The sequence below is a fragment of the Sapajus apella genome, unplaced genomic scaffold, assembly GCF_009761245.1.
Source record: "Sapajus apella isolate SASKATOON/1434 unplaced genomic scaffold, GSC_monkey_1.0 scaffold34, whole genome shotgun sequence".
In the NCBI taxonomy this organism is placed as follows: Eukaryota; Metazoa; Chordata; class Mammalia; order Primates; family Cebidae; genus Sapajus; species Sapajus apella.
In genome coordinates this window covers 7,641,970-7,660,738 of record NW_022436974.1, presented here as the reverse complement: position 1 = coordinate 7,660,738, position 18,769 = coordinate 7,641,970, and the positions used below count along the sequence as shown (strand labels likewise).

The window sequence follows — 18,769 nt, the reverse complement described above, 5'->3', positions numbered from 1 at the left end:
ACAGTAAACCAAAAGGAACATCATGTCCTTGGAGGAACCATAGAGCCTTGTCCCAACATCAAATATTTGAAAGGTATGGAGATGGGGATTCCTATTAAAGCCCATTTGAGTCACTTGCTTGGTCTCTACCTAAGACAGATGGGTCTTAGTTCACATGCATAGAACTGGGGATAGCAAAGTATCCAGTTTCTCAACAGAAGTGCTAGAAAATGGAAGAGAAAGGAGAAATGCTGATTGACAGCATAATGGCCCCCAAATGATGTTCATCCCTGGAAGCTGTGAATATGTTCAGGCAAAGGACAAGTAAGTTTGCAGATGGATTTAAGGTTGCTAATTAGCTGACTTTAAGACAGTAATAGATTATCCCCGATTACTAGGTCAACCCAACATAATCACAAAAGTCCTGAAAAGTAGAGGGCAGGGGCAAAAGAAGCAAGTCAAGGAAATATGACTGTGAAAGAAGTTCAGAAAGATGCAAAGTGGATGGCTTTGAAGATGGAGGAAGGGACAAAGGGCCATGGGATACGGACAGTCACAAGAAGCTGAAAACGGCAAGTAGGCGGATGCTTCCCAGAGGCAGTAGAAAGGAGTGAAGCCCTGCTGATGCCTTAATTTTAGCTCCAGGACATCTGTGTCAGACTTCTGAGGTACCTACAGAACTGTAAGATCATGCGTTTGTGTTGTTTAAGCAAATAAGACTGTGGTCATTTGTTAAGGCAGCAATATAAAACTAATATCAATGTCTTCAAAATTCTAAGAGAAAATGCTTTTCAATCTATTATCCTGTATTTAGACATACTTGCTAATTAAATGTAAGTTTAAATTAAAGACATTTACAGGCATGCAAGATCTGAAAAGAAATGAATTCCTATGCATCTAAGCAGTCTTGGGAAACTGCTGCAAGATATGAACTTCCAAAATAAGGGAGTAAACCAAATAAGAAAAAGACAGGAACCTTGAAAACTTGCCTAGAGCCAGCACTGGAGAAAGCAGAAGGGAAGTCCTGGGAGAACAGGTATTCTGCAGATGTAGAGAGCAACTAGCCCATAGCAAAGCAGCATAGATAGCTCAGGCGGTCGAGGGGAACCAGTTCTGGTGGTGTCTGGCAGAGCACTTGAAATGTGTCGCCAAGTCTCAAAGAGGTTTTAACTGGAAAAATTGGAGAATTCATGATACAGAAAACTAAGCAAACAAACACAGGCAAATTTTAATTGCAGAAAAACAAAGTTCTTTTGAAAAGGAAATGTAATTGTTATATCTTGATTGCCTTGGCAGTGAACTGTATTTGCATGTTTTAATAATGCAAATATAAATGTAACTTGATTGGAAGGATGCAGGGGAGAAAAGTAAAGGCCTCGGCCTCTAGGCCTCCATTTCCATTGGTTTACTGCTTGTTTGTTTATAGACCACAGGGGTACAGAACTGGATTGATCAGACTCCAATTCTGGTACTCTTTTAATGTTGGTCCATGTATGACCTGCTTTTAGCCATCTAGTTCTTTCAAATAATGTAATAAAAACCCAGGAACTCACTGCCCAAAACAAAATATAGAACCTAGACAATTATCTAAACTTGTCCCTATCCCATACTGACCCACAACCCTTTTCCACCATCTGGGGTCACCAACATTCTGAATTTGGTGTTCACAATTCCTTTGCCTTCCTCGTATTTCAGCTGATTCACAACTAGTCTGAAGACAGGGTCCCCAGTGGACTAGAAACAGAAATAGAGAAGGAGCTATTAAAATAAAGCACTATCCCCATGAAGTAGCAGATAGTTTATTCTCTGCAAGAGAGATTATAAAACCTCAAAAAAGATTCTGAGCCCCAGAGTTTTCTCACATTAAATATCATTGTTTTTTTAGTCTTTCAAAAAAGAACATAGCATTGCATGTATTTCATTTCTTCCTTCCCTAACCACTCCTTGAAATGAAAGAATTGGGGGGTGCACAGAGATACAGAAGATGCTGAAGATGCTAATGATCAGTGCTAAGGGGCTGGCAGCATCCACCTACCATCCTCAGGCTACACTCTAAGCCAGGCATGTTTCCCAGTGGAAGTTCCAAGATCCCCAATCTTCCCAGATTCCTCCCTGAATCTAGACACCTGGGAAGGACTCCTATCACCATAGAGATCCCTGTGGCACATCACAGCAAGCTTAGTAGCAGTGAGGGTTTAGTGTAGCTCCACCTGTGCTACCTGAGGATCTTGAGGCCCAGGCTGGCTATGGAATGGCTGTTTTTCTTGGCAACCTGCCATGATCAGTGATATAGCTTAGATATTTGTCCCCTCCAAATCTCATGTTGAAATTTGACCCCCAATGTTGGAAGTGCAGCATGGTGGGAAGTGTTTGGGTCATGGGGACAGGTCCCTCATGACCAGCTTTGTGCCATCCTTGTGGTAATGCATGAGTTCTCACTCTATTAGTTCCTGGGGGAAGTGATTGTTAAAAAGAGCCAGGCACCTCCCTCCTCTCTTGCTTCCTGCCTCTCATCATGTGATGCCTGGTGCCCTTCACCTTCTGCCATGAATGGAGCTTCCTAAGGTCCCACACCAGTGGCAGATGCTGGTGCCATGCTTCTTGACAGCCTTCTGAACTGTGAGCCAAATAAATCTCTTTTCTTTATACATTACCCAGTCTCAAGTATTCCTTTATAGAAACTCAAAGTAGACTAAGACAGTCAAGCAGGCTTCAGCAACTTAGGAGTCACTTAGAAGCTTTTTTGGAAGACAATTCTAACCAGAATTGACCTCACAAAGCAGCCATAGATCTTGCCTGTACTAAAACGATGGATTCCTTGACCACTGAGCTGCAAGAGGCTTTGGAGTGCATCTAGTCAAGCATTTCCCAAAGTATGTAACTCAAGCACTAGATGTTTAGGATGGTTGATAGATTTTACCCAAAAAGTGTTATTTAATGAGGGAAATGTGAAGAATCCTAGATTTTTTAAAAATTAAGATTCTATTCTACATACCTTCTCAGAACCTAATCTCCAAGAGGGTGGCTTATTCCCAGTTTAGCTGTGCATGATCTTTAGCAGGTTACCTAAGTTAGCTGAGCCTGTTTCCTCATCTGCATAATAAGGCCCACCTGGGAGGACAGCTGTGCAGGTGAGATAATGAGCTCAGAGGCATTTAGCACAATACCTCACGTAGACAGTGGTAACACATTCTTAGTTCCTTCTCCTTCTCCTATGCCTTTCATTTTTCTTTCAAATTTTTCTCTACGCTTAACAAATTACCCCTATTTACAAACTTCTGTGAAATTGTTTGAAACTAATTTCCTTTACTCTGAATGGCTTCAGGTAATTACGTATGTAATGAAAGCTTACTCAGCTTACCTGGTAGGACAGCAGGACCCCAGGCTACCGGGGGCCGAATGGTAAACACAGGGAATGTGGTGTGGACCCGCACACTGGCAAGCGGGAGAATCGCTCTCAAGGCTTGAGTGGCAGCTTCGCCTCATCCTGAGTCACCGAGGAACAGATGCAGTCCCAGGTTAAAACATGCAGCACAGATTTATAACCACAAAAGAGGGAACTTGGGCAGCTGATTAATGGAAGAAACACTAGACGAAGAGGCAGAGGTTCCTCAACTGGCTATTTACTTTCTCAGAGCTTGAATCTCTGCATCTGTAAAATGCAGAGTTGGGTAGATACTCTTCATGCTCCCTTCCTCTAATCCCTGCTAACCCCATCTTAAAGGTTACCAATTGTGACATAATTGCAAATCCAAGAGGCACAGCCCACACACCTGAAATAAATTTTATTGAGATGAGTAATTTACAATAAAACACTTTGCAGCACATTGGAAAAACTCATGTTTCACAAATTTTACATTCACAAATACAAGTCACTTTTGCTCAAAGGCACACAGGGACCTTGGGGAGGGGACAGACCTAATGAGCCATCAGTGGGTGCTCCCCAAGAAAAGGGTTTTTTCTGAGACTTGGCAGTACCAAAGGTCCCTGACTAATGATGGTTCAACTTAGGATTTTAAAAAAAATTTATGATGATGTGAAAGCAATACACATTGAGTAGAAACCATACTTTGCATTTCCATACAACCATTCTGGTTTTCAATTTCAGTGCAGTATTCAATAAATTACATGAGATGTTCAATACTTTATTATAAGATAAGCTTTGTGTTAAATGATTTTGCCCAACTGTAGGCTAATAGAAGTGTTCTCAGCACATTTAAGGTAGGCTTGGCTAAGCTACAATGTTCAGTAGGTTGGGTGTATTCAATGCATTTTCCACTTCCAATATTTTTGACTTACGATTGCTTTATTGAGATGTAAGTCAAGGAGTTTCTATATACCTAGACACTCTCGGAAAGGAGTGAAGTGCAACATCCTCCATGCTTCCCAGAGCAGGACAAACCTGTATCCCTGCTGCCTTGTCTCATTCTGGTTCACAGACTTTCTATGGCAACATTCAGATGAAAACACTAGCTACTTCTTGACACGGCAGAGACAATAAGTACAGACACATGAGCCATTTGTCCTGAAAAATCCATTTGGGGATCCCTGTGCGCTTAGAAAACTCTCTCTGTCCAATGAAAGTCACAATTTTGTCCATAATTCAGTAAGTGAGTTTTCAAAATTTTGTGTCTTGAAAATTTTCAGCCATCTTCATAGATAGAAAGTAGGATAATGAACCCTCATAGTTCATTATACGGAAGCAGATGGTGTGACCAAGTTCAGTTTCAATCAACAGCCAAGAGGTCTAAGTGACAAACTCTTTCTCCCTCAAACCTTAGTTTCCTACTGAGCTCATATCCATGCTTTGCTTTCAGGGTTCATCTGGTGCTAGAAGGAAACCTATAAACCAATGCTAAACCTCCAGGGCTAACCTAGTTAACAGTAGCAATTGTTTAGAGCAAGTGAATTAAGCTGGATTCTGCCTGACAGGTCGATTTTCTGGTGACACAGTGAGCCACTCAGGACCAGATGGAAGGTGATAAAAAACAATCAGTCCTTGGAATGAGATTTCTCTGGCAAGTTAGACCCTTAAGTGTTAAGGTTTCTTAAGGATTCCATAGGTTTCTGAAAGTGAAAGTGACACCTGAACCACTAAAATGATGTCGACAGCAAGAACCCTCATTACTCAGACAACACAGAGAAACGACTTGTCTAGACAGCTTGGAAGGATGAGGTGTCTAAGCACAATTACTTTCAGCATGTTGGAAAGCCTGCTCCCTCATCTCTTATGAAAACAGAACAATTTTTCACCACCTTTTGTTTTTGCGTGATTGCGGGGGAGAAGGAATCATGTCTCCCGGTTGAGTTTGATTCCCTGGATCATCTTGAGGCTGCTCTGAGGAGGCGCATGTGAGTCAGGCCCTTCCCACCACTGTCTACAGTAGGGGCCAGCTCTGCCTGCGTGGTGACAGGCTTCACCTTGGGTTTTCTCACCTCTTCAACTCTTCTGGTGGACACCCCTGGGAAAGGTGGTCAGAAATATTTTGCTGTGCCCCTGTTTCTTATCATTACAATCTAAATGAAAAAGCATGAATGAAAAAAAAATTTCATCCAAACATGCACACAGTCACATACACAAAGGAAAACATTGCAGATACAGCCACAGCATGTTCACAGATGTTATCACAAATTGATGGGAAAAGAGAGTGGGGTGTGTGTGTGTGTGTGTGTGTGTGTGTGCGTGCACACTTTTCTGAATTTTTCTAAGTGGCAATAATAATTTCCCTTTGTTTTAAGGAACCCAAGTTGGTCCTTTCTTGTCTGGATATTGGTAGGCCACTGAAGACTTGTGATTCTTCATGGCCCAGTGACTCCAGAAAGTGAGGCATGAAAATCTCCATGCCAGCTCTGGCTTGCTGGCATTTCCCTGGCCTGTGCACCTGTTTCAAGCAGAGCTCTGTGCATCTGGGTCACCATACCCAAAGTATGATTCAGGTCTCCCTTTTGGATGCTCAGCAGTAGGGAAGGCTGTAAGGCAGCAGCTGCCTCACAGATGGAGGCAGTTGAATGATTCAGCCCCTATCTGGGCCAAAGTTGTCCACCGTCCACTTCCTCAGAGATCCAGGCTGCTATACCTCCAAGTGTGGTATGTCTTAGATGGGAATTTATGAACACATGTCTAGTTGGTGGTGCCTTTTAGTTTTCACATCACATGGGGCTAGGAGGCTAGACAGTTTCCTAGGAAGCGAAGAGTCCTACAGCTTCTGCAGGAGTGTGTTTCCAGCACTCTCAAGATCATGTGTGAGAACAGGTTCTCTTTCTCTGCCTCAGATGGAGATAGACCCCTCCCATTGCCTCTTTCCTACGTCCTCTAACTCATCGTCACAATGGGTTCCACAGATGACAGATCTGTCTTCCCAGACTGGAGTTGGGACGTGGGCAGGAGGTTATTGGTGAGGGGAGCCCTCTGGCCATCACTCTTCTCTGTCCAGGCCACCCTGAAAGAAGGAACCGGGGAGGGCGGCCTCTCCTCCTGAGGCTTGGGAGGTCTTTGGCACATGTTCAGTAATGCCTTTAGCTCAATCCTGAAGTTCTCGTTCAGCCAGCAGTATATGAAGGGGTTGTAGCAGGTGCTGCTCATGGCAAACCAGTGGAAGGCAAAGTAGAGGGCGTTGTTGGTGCGGATGACCTTGCTGGACAAGAGTAGGACGTAGCAGTTGAGCGGGAACCAGCAGAGGGCAAAGAGGACTACCACCAGCATCAACATCTTGATAGTCTTCTTCTTTTTGCGCCGCAGGGCAAGGTACTGCTCTGTGGTCACATCGCCAATCGTGTTACACAGCCACAGTTTCTTGGCCACACGAGCGTAGGCCACAGAGATGATGAGGAGGGGCAGGATGTAGAGTAGGATGAAGGTGGCCAAGTCCAGGTACTTCCAGAAGAGGTCAGCTGGCTCAGGGAAGTCTGGCAGGCAGAGGGAGGGCACAATGTTCTCGCTGGGGGCAGGAAGCCGGAAGGCGGAGAGAGTTAACAGAGAGGTGATATTAGTGTAGAAGGCCTTCATCCCAAGAAGCATTGGCCTCTCCTTCCACCGGGCTCCTGGTTCATCCATCTAATATAGCACTTTTGATGCTGTAGCCTAATTATCTGATTACATTTCTTCCTCCCCGACTAGGCTGGGAATTGCATAGAGGTAAATAATACACCTGAATTTCTCTGTGTTCTCCTAATCTTGTGTTATTCCTAGCCCATAGTAGAGACCCAAAAAATATTTGTTGAATAAATGAATGAAACACTCATGTTCTCAGGTTGAAAACTAACTCATCCTTGAGGAAATCTTAGACTTTCCCATTTAAAAGTGAAAAACGTTTCCATTTTAACGGGAAAACTAAGGCATGAACAAAAGAAATGATGGGTCTTGAGCATATGAGTGGTAAAGCCTGAACTAACATTCCCTTCAGCCACTCACAGAAAAAGTATTTATTTTATATGGAATGTACCCCAGTCCTCTTCAGCCTTTTAAGGAATGCCCATGTGGCTTGGTGCTCTAGTTCTACGTGCTGGTGGCCATCACTAACAAAAGAGAGAGGAAACTTCCTTTATTTTTTTGTTAGGGGGAAAAAAAGTCCTCCATATGGAAAGGTAGAAGGGCAGTTTGGATGTTGGGGGGTCTGGATGTGTGATTCATTTCACTGTCCTAGAGTTCCTGGAGGGGGCCTTTATAAATTAGTTGAATTCTGCCTTCTGGGCTTGTTTCTCTTAACCCTGCTTTTGTCACAGGGGTGTGTGTGTGTGTGTTTGTGTGTATACGTTATAGATGGGGTGAAGCATGGCTCCTGTGGCAGACATCCCCTGGATTCCCTCAGAGCCCGCCCCTTTGATAGTCTGGAGAACTAACCCCGGCCCTCCCACAAGAAACAGCTGGTACTTGTCATCTTCTAGTGCTTAGGACTTCCCTAAGGCCACTCAAGCCCTTTCCCACAGATTCACTACAGCCGTAAGTGACCAGGAGTTTCCAATTTTCCTAGGAAGACCTGTAACAAAAGACTGAGAGACGGAGGAACAGGAAAGCCCAGCTCCCTGGCCTCAAGGTGAGGCAAACTCTACACTCTCAGTCTCCTCCAGAGCCCCCTGCGGAGCAGGGGCAGCTTCCCCTAAAATCACACCCTTCCTTGGTCTCTTCCTGGTCCCTGTCCAGCCTCTGCCACTCTCTTTCCCATTGCTCCTGGGAGCACTGCCTCAATTAGCCACTTGCAGGTATACCTGCCTTTACCACAATACCTGTCTCTAAGGAAGCTCATCTAAAACAACAAATGACAAATCACTCTAAGAGGCTGGGCGCAGTGGCTCACACCTGTAATCCCAGAACTTTGGGAGGCCAAGGTGGGTGGATCACCTGAAGTCAGGAGTTCGAGACCAGCCTGGCCAACATGGTGAAACCCCGTCTCTACTAAAAATACAAAAAATTAGTTGGGTGTGGTGGTGAGCGCCTATAATCCCAGCTACTTGGGAGAATGAGGCAGGAGAATTGCTTGAGCCCCGGTGGCGCAGGTTGCAGTGAGCTGCGATCGTGCCATTGCACTCCAGCCTGGGCAACAGAGCGAGATGTCTCAAAGAAGAAAATCACTCTAAGATCATTCATTCATTTAGTAAATATGTACCGAGGGCTTGTTATGTGGAGACAGTAAGCTAAGTGTTGGGATCAACAAGATAACAAAGAAACGGCCAGTTCTTTCCAAACTGACAGTCCAATAGGGAGATCCCCTAATGAACCAGTTTAAGCTTTAAAAAACTGAGTGTTGAAAGAAAGCCATTCTCATTCAGTGAGAACTATGATAAACATGTGAGAGGTCGGGGTGGGAGAGAAGCCTGCCTCAGGTGCAGGCAGGCATGCAGATTTTGTCTGCAGGTAGTGTGAAAGGATTTACACCTTGCTCCTTTTCAACAAGGCCTTGGTGACTCAGATCTCAGGCTGTGTGAGTACAGCACCCTGGTGACAGAAGCTGATAATTACCACTTTGTCCTTGCAGAGAACCCGGAAAGAGAATAAGGAAGAAGCTAAAGAAGAGAGAAAGCAGACAAAATGTAGAGGATAGGCATGGACCAGGAGGTAAGAGGATGGGAGCGAGGCAGAGAAGGGCTCAGTGAGGCAGGGCCTAGTTACTCAGAGAGTTGTGAGCTCCTGGGGGCCTCAGGTATCCCTTGGTTGAGCCTGACTCGGGAGAAGACACAAGTGCCCAGGCCGATCCCTACGAATTCATCTCACCTGTATTTGAAGGTAAATAATTTCTGGCAGATAGCGTGTGGGAGTGAAAAGAACGTAGCCATGGTCCAGATGACAGCGATGTAGATGACACCCTTTGTGATTGAGATCCGGGGTTTCAAGGGATGCATAATGACCTGGAAAACAAGCAAACCGCATCATTAACTGAAGACGTTTTGGAACAAATCAGAAATCTGGGCCAGGTGCAGGAGCTCACACCTGTAATCCCAGCACTTTGGGCGGCTGAGGCAGAAGGATCACTTGAGCCCAGGAGTTCTAGACCAGCCTGGGCAACACAGTGAGACCCTGCCTCATAATAATTTTAAAAATTACATAAATATATAAAAAGAAATCTGGATGGCACAGCTCACTTGTCACATAAGGCAGGCCCTGTTGATAAAGTCAAGCACCACTTATGTTCATTACTGAGCCTCTGAGCTATACCAGGTAGCTGCTGAAGGAGAGGAAGCCCAGCCATGCCCCACCTAATAGCCTGCCTCCAGAGGTGGGAAGAAAGGGTCTTCTGGATTCAGAGACCCCAGGCAGGTCATACTCAGGCAGGTCATACATCTGCCTCTTGCTGGTCATACTCAGCCTGAACCAGGGTCCGGTGAGAGGACCAGGAAGGCCCGGGAGGAAGGCTGTTCACATGGCACCAGAGCAAGTCTGGGAGAGGAGCAAACCCACGGTCATCTGAGGGACCTGATCATCTTCCCATGATTCTAGACCCGTTAGGACCAGAGCAAGTCTGGGAGAGGAGCAAACCCACGGTCATCTGAGGGACCTGATCATCTTCCCATGATTCTAAACCTGTTAGGACCAGAGCAAGGCCAGGAGAGGAGCAAACCCACAGTCAGTCCCACCTCCTCAGGACCTGCATTCATCTTCCCATGATTCTAGACCCCTTAGGTTGTGATAGACTCCGATAAGGTCTGAGCTGACAGACAGGAAGAGGCCATTCTCATCACTCTTCCTGGCAAGCTGCACGGACACTTATGTGTGAGCTCCCAGCACGTTTATGAAAGCCGTTACTAAAATCGCACCAGGGCCCAGCTCTCATACACCTATAATAAAGTCAGTGTTACAAGCTTCAGGCTGAAATGCATCTTGGAGTTGCTACTGTATGTCAATCAATTCTCCCAAAAGGTTTAAATAAAGACTTAGGGATTTTAAACCATCCATCCTCATATTAAAATGAGAAACACTATGTTTTGGAAAAGGCATTTTGGGATAGGTGAGTCTAGGGTCAGGAAGAAGAGGTGAGGAAGAGCTGCCACCACCTCTAAATGCCATCCCAGAACGCACTGGACCTTCTGGCTGTGTCCTGATTTTTTTTTAATTCCTCTCAATGTTTTGAAGGTTTTATAAGAAGAAGCAATGAGGCTTCAGATGCTGCCAGCACATCTCCGTTCTGGATTCAGCCATCTCTGCCCCTCACACTCCTGTGTTCAGATTGCTGAAGGGAGCGGCAGCCTGGGCCAGAGACTCCAAGTACTTCTCAAGGTCTCCGTTGGCCTTGGGACAGAGCCCCTTGTTGGGGTATATGTTGCAGCAACATGGTCAAAATAAGCAAGGCTTAGCCCCCATTCCTCAGACTCAACCTTAGCCCATGGTCAACACTCAGCTGCATTAATCTGGGGTAAGCACAGGCCAGATAAAGGTAATCTGAAGTCCTTCTAGATAAATGAAGGCAGATGGTTATGAAAAAGCAGGAAATATTTATATGCAAACTTTTCACACTTTACACTAAACCACCTGCAACATAAATTAAGAGTTGATTCTTACAAAATTATGGCATTTCAAAGATAAGTGTTGTCTCTAACCTGCAATTACTCCGCTCTCCTTTTCTGTGATTTTCCAGGGTTGCTTTTCTATCCTCAAAACAAACTCACTAATTTCTGAGACAGAAAAATGCCAGCAATGAGTCTTCATCGGATCAACAAAGAAGAACTTTTTGTGACCATTAGGACAAAGGGTTTAATATCCGTAACATGTTTTCATGTTGATCAATAAGAATACAAAGATACTCACTGAAAGCTGGGCTAAAACCCTGTCTTCAGAGCCCCTGCAACTTCCTGGAAAAGGGAAGCAAGAGAGGGAGGAGCAGAGCATTAGAGGTAGGTGCCCTCACCTGGTGGCGGTCCACTGCAATGGCTGTCAGCGTCAGTGCTGAGACGTGCAGGGAGCAGTACTGGGCAAAGCGGCTGACGTGGCACATGCCCTTCCCAAACACCCACGTGCTGTTCACAAAGCGAACCTGGAGATGAGGCCAAAGACATTAGGAGACAGGCCTTGACTTTGACACCCATCCCCAGAGGTCTCTGAGGAGCATGCCTTCGGGAGGATTCCTCCAGCTCCTCCCTTCTTTCTGCCTATGATACTGAACTGTGGAGTAAACAGGATTTTCTCCAGCACAACTCATTTTCATTCATTCAATTCAACAATCCCTGCCATGCTTAGGTGCCAGGTGAGCTTGTAAAGGATGTGGGCTTTGGAGTTGTACTTCCCACCTCTAATAGCTTCTTGCTATGAGGCCTTGGGCAAAATAGGTAACCTGAACCTCAGTTTCATTTGCAAAAAAAAGAAAAAGCCCTCAAAAACCTCTGCCGTTTAAATTTTTTCAGTGTCTGTAAAGGGTAAAACACAATGTCTGGCAGATTGTTCTGCTATTATTAGAAGTAAATAGTTGCTATTTTTATGTGCAGTCATAAAATTCATTCTTGGTCCACACAAGTTCACTCTAGTGTGGGAGAAACGCCTGAATTGTCACAACATAGCATGTGGGCTGTGCCGGCAAATCTTGGCTAAACTGGCCTTGTAAGTCATCATCTGGGGAGGAGACCCAGGGACCTGGAAAGGTGTAGACAGGTTTGGGGAGAGAAGACAAGCTCCCCAAACTGTGTAGGGCTCTAGAAGCAGGCCCAGTCCTTATCCCACATCACCCAGCACTACTTACTCATTCAATTAGTACTTGAGCAGCTCCTGTGAGTAACGTCCCATGCCTGAGAGAGATCAAGCATTGATTTTGATAAAGGAGTTTGCAGCCAGGGCAGAGGAGGGCTCAAGTAACTCAAGTGCAAGACAGAAAGTAATCAATGCTCTGTAGAGACCCAGACAAAAAGCCAATGGGGCCATCAGATAGGGATGGGAGTGGGCAGAGGCACAGAAGCATAGAAATAGAGCAAGTCGGCCCAAGAGGAGTATAACGTAGTGACTTACAGCAGAGTGTTTGCCACTGAGCACTGTGGCCTTGGGCAAGACAATGGGCCCTCTGAGCCCCACTTTCCTCATCTGTAAAATGGGCTAACCCTTTTCACATGGTTGTTAAATCATTCAAGATTGATAACATGTAAAGGAGGTACAATAGTGCCTAGTACATAGCAGGTAATTATCGCTATCAATTGCCATTATTATGACATATGAGACATTTAAACTGAGGAGGGATTTGTGCATGTGGAGATGAGGACAAAAGGCACTGGCACTAGATCAGAAGTTCCAGGACCTGTTTGGGGAATAAGGAGTGGATTGGTTTGTCTGGAGTGTGTGAACAAGAGTCATCACAAGTCTGGCCAAATCTTGAAACTAGGACAACAGACCAGGGATTTTACTCTCTTTGTGGAAGTCAGGGAGGAGCCATTGAGGCTGTTGAGCAGTTCAGTAACAATATAGAGCTAGAAATCTTCAGCTATTCCTCATTCTCATTCCCCACATTGGAATTACCAAATCTAACCAGTTTTGCCTCTCACTGGTTTTTAAAACTGTTCCCTCTTTGTGCTAAAGCCATGGGCTTCGTGGGATACCCCATCATCTCTCCCTTGGACTATTACAGCCTCTGAACAGCTTTCCTCATTCTCTGGGTTTGTTCCCTTAGAATTCAGCCTTCACACTGCTGACAGCATTTCTGCTAACCACAATCAGATTGTTGTCGCCTTCCTGCTTGGAAGCATCCTGGCTCTTAGTGGGACAGAGTATCCAGGCCCCTTCACAACCTGGCCCTGCCTTCCTTTCTGGCCACCTCTGCTTCCCTCTCCCCTGCCCACTCCTCCATTGCTTCCTGCTGCTCCAGCCTCATTGAGCCACTCAACATTCCCTCAACATACCATGAACTTTGATGCTTCAAGGTCTTTGTTCTCCCTGGTCCCTCTGTCTGCCCTAAGTGTTCATCTCGACCTGGGAAATTCCTACTCAGCCAGGTCTTCTTGAAATGTCACATTCTTTGTAGTCTCCTTGGACCCTCTCATGGGACTCTGATGGGTCAGAATGAAAGAGGCCCCCTTCAGGATCTACTACATTCTGTGTGTGTCTCTGTCTACCATGGGAACTGTCAGTAATTGTCTGCTTTTCTGTCCATCATTCAGAGCTGGGCTTCATGCTGACTGCAGTAGATGAAGTGGATAGGAAGGGAGGTCAGAGAGGAAGGATATTGTTGCCAATCAGCCAAAGGCAGGGGTGCCTGTCCTAGTTGGGGGGCCTATGCTCAGTAGCTGAGGGGTTGGAAGCCACTCCCCACAACCTTTTCTCTTTCCTACCTGCCAGCACCTTATAAGCTGTAATTAGAGTTTGGATTGGGGGGATCTTGATGAGTCAGGTTCAAGGCTAAGCTGCTTTGGCTCATACTGGAGGGGGTGCTGGGTTCTCAGGACCTTGACATCCCTTCTCTTGTAGAAGATTCTCTGGGGCAGGCATTGCCAGCTCTCAGGTATAGCCTGTCATTGAGTTTGTGGTCTCCCTACCACTTCTTGTGTCTGCTGCTGATCCAGCCCTGTATCCTGGCTCTGGGCAGCAGCAAAAAAAGACCATGTTCTGTGGCTTCCAAGTTCCCAACCTGGGTGGCCCAGCCCAGCCACACCATTGTAGGTTCTTAGGACAGAAACCAAGGGAGGGGTCAAAGGGAGCCAGGATGCTGTTGTCTTGTGCTTTGAGACATCCAGGGAGAAACGGAGTATTTGCAAGTCCACTCATCCTTGGGTAATGCCCAGGGGATATTGAGCGGCCATCAGTACATTAGATGTAGGCTGAAAGGAGATCGGAACAAGTCCAGGGTTTGGAGTAGCAGAAGCTAAACATGGTCCAAGAGTGTCTGTCACTCCCAGCTGGCTGGCTTAGTTGGACCAACCTCTGGACTTGAGTTAGGGGATGGAATTCTCATCCTGGCTCTGCTAACTACTGGCCAGGTGGCTTTGGACAAGGGACCGAACCTCCCTGTGCCCTAGTTTTCTCATCTGCAAAATGTGAGTAATATTCTAATAGGTGAGGACTAGAAAGACAATGTGAGGGTAATTTTTCAATATAAAGTCTGGAAGGATGTTTACCCAGGTGGATGCACTGATGGGGGATCATCCTGTGTTTTTTACTTGTCTGTTATATGTGGTTATGTGTGTATGAGAGAGAGAGTGGGGAGAGAGACAGAGAGGGATTAATAGATTACTGCACTGGTAATCACTCAAATAACAAAGTTACTCCAAAAGAAGAAAAACTATAACACACTAGAGAAACATGCAGTATAACTGTCACTATGGTTGCTCAGTCATCGCCCTCAGAGTCCCAAATTATCCATGAGAGCCACACTCCTGGGTCACAGCAGGACACTACCAATGCTAAGTAGCCAGGGCTTGGGGAGGAATCCCATCAGCTGCCAATGTGAAAAATGCCCCCAGCCTGCCCCATCTCTGGGGCCTAAGCCCACCTTCCCTCAATTATTCAACACAAACCTCAAACACAGCCTTATTATCAAACCACAGAAGGGAAATGCACTTTAAATAAGTAGTCTAGGAAAATGCACTTAATGTTCCATGAACAATTAGCAATTGTTTGATATTTCAGTTGTAGCATAAAGCAGCATCCCATGGGTTCGGGTGGGCACCGAATAGGCTGCACTTCGGAGGAGGGGGACCTGATCATCTCTGCTGACATTTCAGGGTCACTGATTCACTGCTCAATTATCAACCTAGCCCAGACCCAGTGAGATGAAGCAGGAAACGGTCATTCATTTCAGCTGGCTGCAGAGGCTCAAACCATTGACTCAATGCCACTGCCCCAGAAGCTCTGGCTTAGAAGGTGATGAGACAGAAAGAAGTGGGGAGGAATCAGAGAGTGGGGCAAGGGAGAGAGAAGAGAGGAGAGGGGAGAGAACAGAAAAACAAAATCACAGAGAGACTGACAAGAAGAAAAAGCAATAAAATGAGGAAACAGAGAGAGACAAATAGGGACACAAAGAAAAAAGATGAGAACACTGATAGAGAAGAGAGATGGAAAGACCTCAGAGAGCGAGACAGACACTGAAAGAGACTAAGAAAAACAGGAGACAGACAAGAACCAAGATGACGGAGAAAAGAGACTAGGACAGGAAGACAGGGGCAGAGGAGAGGAGAAATGAGGAGGAAAGAAACAGACGTGGAGAGAGAAGTGGCGACCCACAGTGAGACACAGAACGTCAGAGGGAGGCGAGGGAATTGAGAGACGAGAGGGGGAGGAACAGAAGGTGGGGCGGCAGGCGGCGGGCCCCTTACCAAAGTGAAGGGGGTGTTGAGCAGTGTGATCATGATGTCGGCGACCGCTAGGTTGACGATGAAGAGGCTGGTGGCCGAGTGCATTCGCTGGTTCTTGAAGATGACATGACAGACCAGGACGTTGCCAAAGAGTGAGAAGACGATGATGAAGGAGTAAGCCACGATGAGCAGGGCTTTCACCGTGGGGTTCTGGGACTCGGCGCCGTAGCGCCTCCTGCCCACAAAGTTCTGCCAGTCCGAGAGGGTGTAGTTGTTCCAGGAGAAGTGCGAGGCGTTGGCCACGCCCAGGGCCGCCTCGAGGCTCTGTTCGTCGTCCCGGCCCTCGTGGGGCTCGGTGGCTCGCACCAAGGGGAGGAGGCAGAGCAGCACCAGGTGAGGGACCATTTTGCAGGAGCCACCCCTCCCCTGGGAGCCTGCGGGCTGGCGTCCCTGCCCGCTGGGTTCCGAGCGCACAGCCGGGGTTCAAGGCGCAGAGCGTGCAGGGCGGTCCCGCGGACCAGGGAGCCCGGACCCGCGGAGCACCGCGCCGCCAGCCACCAGCCCGCGCTCGGCACGCCAGCCCCGGGCTTGTTGGAGCACTTTTCTATCTCTGCTCCCACCAGGCTGCTAGGAAGCGCCTCCGCCTATTGGGCAGCGCGGCGTCTCTCTCGGCGACGTTGACGCGCTCCGGCTCGACAAGCCTGACTCCCCCCACCGTGCTGGGTGGCGCCGTTGCTGCCCCCACGCCCAGCCGCTCCCACTCCCGCCTGAAACTCCTCCGACAGCGGTTCGGGTGCTCTGTGCCCAGCGCGCACACGCTCGCGTGGTGTCTGCTTAGCCTCTTGTAAAGGAAGCAGACAGGCAGGTGGGAGGAAGCCCACCGCGGCATTTGGGATGATGAGGGGCACGCTGCTAAAGCCGGGTCAGTGACAAGGATATATTCATTTGTTTCCACCTAAGCCTTAGCCTTGGCACAGTTTCAATGTCGAAGTGGATTGCTGGCGTCCTGATGGTCCCAGGAACAAGGCAAACCAAAAAATAGAGACATTAAGGATTCTCCAAGTCCCCCGAATATCCAGTTATCAGAGGTGCTGGAGCGCTTATTAAAGGTTGTTTCTTTGACAGCTCCCAGGAATGCAAGGTGGGGAGCTTTGTTTTTCAAGGGAAGTCTTCAAAGCAGTTCTGATAGCATCAAAGAAGCAAAGGAGAAGAGGAGTTTAGCTATGTGCTCCCCAATTGGGTAACTGAGTTTTTCTGCCACGGAAGTCCGTGAAGCTGTATCTTTAAGGGGTATTATGACCCTGGCTGTTTTTCATTCCCCACCTACTTCTTCAGGAAACCTTGATATCCTTGCTCACCTGTTTTCACTTCCACTGTGAAAACTCTCCCAGTCACTTGTCCTCTGCCACCCACATGCCTGACCCTGTGGTTAAGACCATGGGGTCTGGAATTAGGGTCTAATCCCAGCTTGGCCCTTCCTAGCTGTGAAATCTTCAAGCCATTTAACTTTTTTGGCCTTCGTTAAGAGGTTTTCTTTTCCTAAATGTGAGGTTTTCAGAGACGCCTGTATACATCTCTCACTGTATTGCCCTCTGGTGCAAGAGATGCAATATCTGTTTGACTACTTGTAACCCCTGACCCCCAACAGGAAACACCATGTAGATTCTTTCCATTGCGCCCTGAGGAGCAGTGTCCTTGGGCTGGGACCCAAACAATGACTCAAGCCTAGGTATCACTCTTGTCTCCAGTTTTTCACTTCACATTTATTCTTCAAGCAACTGTGTCTGGAGGAAAGGATGGCTAGCCGATACCCCTCAATTAAACTGAAGGACCTGGCAGGTCTCACAGGATTAAGTGACTGAAATAGGGGATTATGTGACAGATTCTAGAAGGGACAAGGTGCTAGGCTAATGAAATAATACATCTTTAGCTTCAGGAAGTAAAACAAGAGACTGCCTGTAAACACTTAATTCAAAGCTTGGGTAGATGTGCTGCTCCATCAAGATGACTTGGCATCATCTTAGGGCGGCAAGGCTGGAATATGATGTTTATTTAGAAAACAGACTCCTAGTCAAATTTCAAACTGTGCCCAGTGTCAAGAAAGAGCGTGTGGATAGGAAAGGAATAGTCAGCGTCAAGCTTAGAGAAAGAAGTCAAAGGGAGCCAGTGCCCTTCCAAGCACTCTCTTCCAAGTACCCCAGCAGGTGCTTGCTAGCCGGCATATTTGTAATCTGGGCCACTTAACTAATGTCTTCACTTTGATTCCCTGCTCATCATGCCCACCTTGAAAGTGTGAGGGCATTTATGCCAGAAGCCTTAAACAACCTTTCTGAAAGAAAAGGTGAGGCATTTTAGTTCTTAGCTTTCCCCAAAAGCATCTCCTGAGACAAAGACTCTAGTGAGGGGGCTTATTTGGGAGATGAAAGCAAACACCAATAGGGAAGTGAAGAAATGTGACAAGAAAGGGAAAGGAACCAAAAAACAGTGCTGTCAAGCCAGCTACCACTGTGGGTGACAAGCTGAAGCCTGCTAGGAAGCCAGTGTAAGGCGTACACATCAGCTACTCAAGCCCAGGGGTGACAGAGCTGTGATATCCATACTCCACCTCCTGTTAGTCACTGGATGAAGGCTTCCCCCAGGGGTGGGCTCCTTCTCCCAGGATGCTCCTGAACTTCTGGCCCGACAAGTGGACAGCCAAAATGGGCTCCAGAGGCAAAAGAAGATCTTGGGCAAACAAATGCTACTGCTGGCAGTTACAAGTTGCACTGGTGTGCTCTGAAGGAGGAGGCCGTCCTGAGAAAATCCAAAGGTAGGCATGAGGTCTGAAATCACTTCCTCTACCTCTTCCCCAGGCATTCAGTTCTCCACTCAGCCAGGCCTGGGTCTTCTGAGCCCTGCCAAGCCCTCCTCTCAGCCCAGTACCACTGTCCCCAACTTACCCTGAACTTCTGAAACCAGAGTCTTTAATAAAATAAGAATATCCCCCGACTTATCCCACAGGAAAGCTGAGGTTTTTTTGTTTTTTGTTTTTTGTTTTTTGAGACAGAGTTTCGCTCTTTTGCCCAGGCTGGAGTACAATGGCGCAATCTCGGCTCAA

At 46.9% G+C, this 18,769-nt stretch overlaps 1 protein-coding gene across 2 annotated transcripts; it reads right to left on the bottom strand.

Moving 5' to 3' along the window:
- Nucleotides 1–3,744: 3,744 nt before the first annotated feature.
- GPR83 (G protein-coupled receptor 83) lies at nt 3,745–18,708 on the bottom strand. 2 transcript variants are annotated; one of them, XM_032295754.1, is made up of 4 exons: nt 15,694–18,707; nt 11,316–11,441; nt 9,188–9,321; nt 3,745–6,917 (listed from the first exon to the last, which is right to left on the bottom strand). In XM_032295754.1, the coding sequence occupies exons 1-4, from the start codon at nt 16,075–16,077 to the stop codon at nt 6,293–6,295; spliced, it is 1,269 nt and encodes a 422-aa protein (XP_032151645.1). In that variant the 5' UTR covers nt 16,078–18,707; the 3' UTR covers nt 3,745–6,292. The 2 variants fall into 2 exon arrangements, with proteins under 2 accessions (XP_032151645.1, XP_032151646.1); XM_032295755.1 differs by lacking the exon at nt 11,316–11,441 and having other exon boundaries at nt 15,694–18,708.
- Between the last annotated feature and the right edge of the window lie 61 nt (nt 18,709–18,769).

Coding starts and splice junctions, on each gene's coding strand:
- GPR83 (XM_032295754.1), bottom strand. CDS start 16,077: ATGGTCCCTCACCTGGTGCTGCTCTGCCTCCTCCCCTTGGTGCGAGCC. Junction 11,442..15,693: donor TCAACACCCCCTTCACTTTG/GTAAGGGGCCCG, acceptor CCTCATCTCCAG/GTTCGCTTTGTGAACAGCAC. Junction 9,322..11,315: donor TTGCAGTGGACCGCCACCAG/GTGAGGGCACCT, acceptor CTTGTTTTCCAG/GTCATTATGCATCCCTTGAA.